Source organism: Hyperolius riggenbachi, chromosome 3 (assembly GCF_040937935.1).
Source record: "Hyperolius riggenbachi isolate aHypRig1 chromosome 3, aHypRig1.pri, whole genome shotgun sequence".
NCBI classification, from domain to species: domain Eukaryota; kingdom Metazoa; phylum Chordata; class Amphibia; order Anura; family Hyperoliidae; genus Hyperolius; species Hyperolius riggenbachi.
In genome coordinates, this window is record NC_090648.1 from 141,676,766 (window position 1) to 141,683,783 (window position 7,018).

The window sequence follows — 7,018 nt, forward strand, 5'->3', positions numbered from 1 at the left end:
CTATCTAAGTTACAGTATGTCTTCCATAATATTATAACTGCACTAGTGACCTTAGCCCATTTAAAAACAAAACCATTTAAAAATGGGCTCTAGGTCTGTCATCGCTGCCACATGCCAGCGCGCATACACACCTGCCCGGACCACCCTGTCCCAGGCTGACCCTGCGGCACATGTGCAGTAGTGCAAACCCAGGGACGGACGGACACAGAGACACAAGGGTTTTATTATATAGGATGAGAGCCAATTGGTGCTCTGTGGATTAGTCATTCCTTTGGTGTTAGCACTTAGGCTGCAGGGCATGCTGAAGAGACATTGTTTGAGCAGGCCCCTTCAGCTGCATGCTTGGTCAGTGACAACAGATACTACTACTAAAAAGTGTATCAGTAGCATATGTAATATGCTAATCTTCTATTGATTATCAAACTAAGACGTCTACAAATTTTGTATCTGAAGCTTATTCTGCCGATTAAACAAATTGGTATTTTGAATATAGAACAGGCAGTGACCGACTGAACTGGCCTGAGCAGCCGAGATCTGTTGTCAAAGGACATTTTTTTCATGGATTAGTTGGACCTGACCTTTATATTACTTCCTAATGTTTTTTTTTTTTTTGGGGGGGGGGGGGTGTGTTTAAGACTACACAATGGTACATAATTGTAGGGTTTGTTGAAATGGGGAAGTAGTTAATATTAATGCATGGTTTTACGGGACTTTCGTCTTATTAGTTAGTGGAGCCTATTTCTGGCAGTATTTGTGTAAAAAGAAGCTGCCCACGAATAAGGAAGCCCACAACGAAGTACTGTATGCTGCAGTCTTCATGTGATGGGTACTCATATATTGCATGGAGATGTAAGGGCTGCTCTCATTTACCTATTATACAAACATCATCCACTGTTCCAGGGTACAATGGGACTGTGAGCCAATCAGATACTTGTTAGTCATCAAGTAAAAGGAAAAACCTGGTTGTTCTCTATTGCAGGATTTTCCCTAGATCTATTTCCCCTGTAAGTGATGCCTCTTATTGTGGTGGTGGTAATATTACCTCTTCTATGTTGATGTAATGAACCACTTTATACTGGCTGGGCTATGTAAGAACCAATCCTAGTTATGTCACGGCTATCATTGAGATTATATATCACTTTCTTACATGAAAATGGTTACATTCCTTGCATGCCAATAATTCAGATCCACTTTAAAGATTCTGACATGTTCGTTACAAAGCAGTATGTTCTATATGATGGAAAACTTCACGTTAATAATAAATACCAGCACTTCTTACCGGAGCATTTATTATGATTATTTATGCTGACTTTGCTTTCAATAGGTCACTGATTTACTTGAATTGTGTTTTGTGCCTGTACAGAAAAGAATGGTTTGTCCTTCATTGAAACGTCTGCCCTGGACTCTACAAATGTGGAGGCTGCTTTCCAGACCATCCTGACAGGTAAAGAACCAAAAGCACTGCCATTACAGTGCTGGGTATTTTTATATGGGGAGTTAGCAATGCCTAAAGTTAATCATGGTTTAAAGTGGTTTCCCAACCTCTGCTGAAGTCCCACGCATCCCCTACGCCTCTCCATAATGCGTGCAGGAAAGCTGTTGATATACATGACATGTTCCAGCACCAGCTAGTGATGTACAGGGCCCAGCATACTCCAGGCACAGCTCTCCAAGCGCATCTCTTCTCGATCCTCTGGTCATATGGGAAGCATGGCCTGATGTAATTTGACAATGTCAGGTGCTACACCTATATAAGCTGCTGCCTGCATAGGTCTGGTCCCTGGTAAAGGGAGACATACCTACACTTCTGCTGTGGTAGATTTTGCTGGTAGGTGGGGATGTGTAATAATAATCCTGTGTAAAATATGGAGAGGGAGTGCTGGTGCTTGGAGATTGTTTTTAATAAAGGGTGGATTATCTTTTTAATGGCACCATTGGGCCTGAGATTCCATATGTACGGGTGTTGTTGCTGTATGTGAGATTCCATATATCGTTCCTTAATACTGCAGTCAAATGGTTCATTAAAAAATGACTTGTACCCATAATACTTATCACACCTGATTACAGCTCGGTTGCAATGTGAGTCTTGCAACCTGCAGTAGAATATGTCCGGGTCAATGGTGTATTTAATGCATGGGAAATGTATCAAGAGCCAATATTTCAGGGCCACCATAGACCTCTTGTCAAGTCATCTGTCTACAAGGATGCATTGATGGCTCGCCGAGCAGATCAGTTAAAAACAGTCTTATCAGTCTGCCGACAGCTTGTACTCACATGCAACTGTTGGCAGAATGACCGCACCGCGGGAGGGTCTGACGGACGTGTCGTTTGAATAAGTATGGTGTGTATATGCGCCTTTAAATGTTGGCTTATTTGATAGGGCACCTATATTATATGCACTATTTCTGCTGTATTTTTATTTGCGCCGATAACTGAAAACAAAGCTCGCTAATTCTGATATTTCTAAATTCACTTGCTCACAAACATGAAAGTGAGTATCTGGGCAAAAAATAAGCCTTTTTTGGAAGAATACAGTGCCCTCTCCTCCTCCTCCTCCTCCTCCTCCTCCTCCTCCTCCTCTCTGAATTGTGACAGGTCCCAAACAGTGGGCCAGATTTATCAAAGCATTACGGACAGTTTTTTTTTTCTAAACATGTTCTAACCAACAGAGGAACTGTTCTGCACGATGATAAACTTCTCCGGGTTTCTAAAAGCCTACTAATATTTTGTCTCAGACACGCTTGATAAATCTGGCCCTGTGTAGAGATTTTGCAGCATCCTGTAGTCCCAGGCACTGCTCCATTCTGTGTGATGCAGGGCTGGAGGGGTAATGGAAAATTGCAGATAATCTGTACCCAGAAGATAGTATCTGTCTGGGACACAGCATTGGGGAAACTGCCAGGGAGGAGGTAAGCAAACAATCTCTACACTGACAGGTTTTGGGTTTTACCCAGCAAACATTTTTAATGATGGTAGAAAAAGGGTACATTAGGATACATAGAGCAGAACATCAGGCATACAGCATATGTCCTGATCTGCGCTGGAAGTTTTTTCTTACTGCAGTATCTGCTCATACTCCATGCCAATGTCTCCTAACAGCCCTGCTGCATTTCCTCTGTCAGTTGATTTTACAAAATAGGTGGGTGTAAATTGTACTTTCCTCAACTAGCAGGAAAGGTGTTTTGCACGGTTACTGTTGCTTTTTCTCTTTCCTGGTGCTAGTTTATGTGCTCAGAATAGGGCTGTTCTCTCTTTAGGACACAGTTGCAAATAATCTGAAGGTTATAAGATAGGACAGAAGTGTACGCAGTGCTGTCTTTACATGTGGCAATTTTATATAGAGACTGAAAGGAGACTACCATTCTTTCTGGTTAGAATTATTGAATTATTTAACTTTTCTTTTTCAATGGAGGCTTTGGGTAACTATTTTTTTCTCCTACATAGCTTCCACTTTCAGTATGTGTGTTGCAGCTGGTCCCGGCAGGTTTTAGTCAGTACATCTTCTCATGGTTTTTTTCTTGAAAGGCACTCTGGCAAGGAACTATACAGAGATACTGGCCAGCCTGTCTGCTTTACACACACACACCATTCTGTCAGTTGGGGAATGCCTTGCAAAGAGTAAGGACCCTTTTACACGTAATCATTTGGTATGCGTCAGTGTGCGTTGGTACGTGTTTTTTCCATAGCATTACATTATGAAAAAGATTTCAGTTAAAATGCGTATAGTGGGAACTGTGCCATAGGAAAACATGGGCATTACTTTGAAAGTGTTTTCTTTCCGTTTTAACTGAAAGCAACTGATTAAGTGTAAAAGGGGCCTTAAAGAGGAACGCCAGTGAAAATAATGTAATAAAAAAAAGTTCTTCATTTTTACAATAATTATGTATAAATGATTTAGTCAGTGTTTGCCTATTGTAAAATATTTTAAATCCCTGATTTATATTCTGACATTTATTACATGATGACATTTTTACTGCTGGCAAATGATGTAGCTGCTGCTTGCTGTTTTGGCAGTTGGAGACAGCTGTAAACAGCTATTTCCCACAATGTAACAGGGTTCACAGACAGGAAACTGCCAGAAGTACCTCGGTACTCAGTTTCTTGTGGGAGGGGTTTCACCACAATATCAGTCATACAGCGCCCCCTGATGGTCTGTTTGTGAAAAGGATTAGATTTCTCATGTAAAAGGGGGTATCGGCTACTGATTGGGATAAACTTCAATTCTTGGTCGGAGTTTCTCTTTAAGGAAACCAGACTCTCTAGTGAGGTGGACTGCTCCAGACCTGTTGGTAAGAGGGCAGAGCTGCCAGATATCAGAGTTTACTATAATGAGATTATACTGTACCTGTTGAAGTGATGACTTCATAGGAAAAAAAGTAGTTTGTAGTTTATTTTAGTATAGGACTAATATACATTTTGTATGTATTTTAAACCTTACAGTTTTTGTCATATTGGCCTTTGAAAAGAACTGTTTTTCTGCCTAAGTAGAAGAATGATTTTGAGTGTGGAGTCGCACTTGCTTGGCTTCCATCAATTTCAGATGGTCAGGTGTGCAAATCCAATAGTCCCGGACACCATGGGACTCAAACTGTAGCAAATGAAGAAAAAGATCAGCACCACCTTCAGAAAAGCTTAGTCTGTTTTATTGGAAAAAAACATACAGATTTAAAAAGAACTTTAAGGCAGGACAGTCCACTGTTTCGGGCTCCTGCCCATCTTCATGCTGCCTAGTTCTGAAGTAACATACAAAAACACCAACATATATACAGAGAAACAACCAATCACTGAGCATATACTAATTAGAGGACCTGATGGGAAACAGCCTATTTACATATCTAGTCACACCTCCAACTCCCCCAAGTGTGACTAGATATGTAAATAGGCTGTTTCCCATCAGGTCCTCTAATTAGTATATGCTCAGTGATTGGTTGTTTCTCTGTGTATATGTTGGTGTTTTTGTATGTTACTTCAGAACTAGGCAGCATGAAGATGGGCAGGAGCCCGAAACAGTGGACTGTCCTGCCTTAAAGTTCTTTTTAAAGAGAATCTGTATTGTTAAAATCGCACAAAAGTAAACATACCAGTGCGTTAGGGGACCTCTCCTATTACCCTCTGTCACAATTTCGCCGCTCCTCGCGGCATTAAAAGTGGTTAAAAACTGTTTTAAAACGTTTGTTTATAAACAAACAAAATGGCCACCAAAACAGGAAGTAGGTTGATGTACAGTATGTCCACACATAGAAAATACATTCATACACAAGCAGGCTGTATACACCCTTCCTTTTGAATCTCCAGAGATCATTTGTGTGTTTCTTTCCCCCTGCAGCTATCTTCCACTGAAGTGTCAGACTGTTTCTTCCTGCAGAGTGCAGACAGCTCTGCCTGTATGTAATTCCTCAGTATGTGAAAGCCTAGCCAGCTCAGAGGAGGATTTATCCAGCTTGTAAAAGATAAGAGAGAAGCTGCCCTAATCTAAATAATACACAGGCAGTGTGCAGAGAGGGGCCTGGAGGGGGAGATGCATCACAGAACCACAACACTGAAGAACTTGGCAGCCTTCCAGACACAGGCTGACAAGTCTGACAAGAGAGAGATAAGTTGATGTATTACAGAGATGGTGATAGTAGAACGTGCTGCAGTAAGCCAGAACACATTAGAATAGCTTTTGGAACTTGTAGGATGATAAAAAACAGGATGTAATTTTTTTTACGGAGTCTCTTTAAATCTGTATGGTTTTTTCCAATAAAACAGACTAAGCTTTTCTGAAGGTGGTGCTGATCTTTTTCTTCATTTGCTAAGTAGAAGAATGATGGCAGCAGCTTTGTCTCTCAATGCTGCTGTAGTGTTCTCAGATTGCTTTATATGAATATCTGTGGTCCAGCCTACAGAAAGCCAACCGTAATTAACTGACTGATCCTCCTTTTCTTTTGCCACTATTTACGACTTTTCCCGGGTTTTTGTTTTTCAGAAATTTACCGCATTGTTTCCCAGAAGCAGATGTCTGACAGACGTGAAAACGACATGTCCCCAAGTAACAACGTTGTTCCCATACATGTCCCTCCCACCACTGAAAACAAACCAAAGATGCAATGCTGTCAGAACATATAACGGCTGCTGCCTGCTCAGTGCCAGGCTTCGATTCCCTGTGTCCAGCTCTGGAGGGGCCAGGCTCACTACCTGTACCCAGTTCTAGAGGTGCCAGGCTCTGTATATTCCCCATGTCCTGCACTGGACTCTTTGGAATTCTTTTTTTTTTTTCTTTTTTTGTTAATATATTTTTTTTTTTTGAGTGTATGTGTGTAAGAACTTTAATTTTACGATTCCATCTGGATTTTTACATGTCTTAAATTCTTATGATTTTCCACTTTCTGCATTAAGGAAATAATCTAGTCCTTTTCTTTCACTCACTCTCTCTTCCTCCTCCTCCTCTTCTCTCTCTGCCCCTCTTTGCCCTGCCTTCCTTTTCCTTTTTCTCTACAAATACGATGATTCCAGGTTTGCCCTAATCCCCTCCTGTCTCCACTCAGAGATGTCTGTATAATATATGAAATAAACGCATGTTGCCTGCTGGAGGCATCCTCTCCTGATACCTTGTGACTCGACAGATCTGTTTTTTTGTTTTTCTTATTTGTTTCCACTCTCGACCAGTAATAGACAATGTCACATGTATGTCACTCATTGCTAGATCTGCTGTTTTGATCTATAGAAACTACATGAAAAAAAAAACAGGTGTGATGTGTAATAAAGTGTTTATACTGTTGAACCATACTTCAGGTCGATCTTGTTCATGCTCTTATTTCCTTGCAGCATTCAGCCAGAAGATTTAGTAAAACTGTGTAGGAGGCTTTTATATTACAACAGGATTAGCAACTTTTGCTTGTTTGATTGTTGTTGCATTACAAGTAGCTGATACCACACATTGTGTTTTATGGTTTATACATACCTCTGGTATCTGTTGGCAGCCATTTTGAATCTTTGTTACTGGACAAGCCTTTCCCATGTGAACTAGTGATGTTGC

General features: G+C 40.9%; 1 protein-coding gene across 1 annotated transcript in view; it reads left to right on the forward strand.

The window, feature by feature from the left end:
* Positions 1-6,768, forward strand: part of RAB11A (RAB11A, member RAS oncogene family) — a 63,466-nt gene extending 56,698 nt beyond the window's left edge. The window contains exons 4-5 of the mRNA XM_068275018.1: positions 1,364-1,444; positions 5,969-6,768. Coding sequence (XP_068131119.1) covers positions 1,364-1,444; positions 5,969-6,108 — 221 coding nt within the window. The 3' untranslated portion in view covers positions 6,109-6,768. The remainder of the gene's footprint in view (positions 1-1,363; positions 1,445-5,968) is intronic.
* The last annotated feature ends 250 nt before the right edge of the window (positions 6,769-7,018 follow it).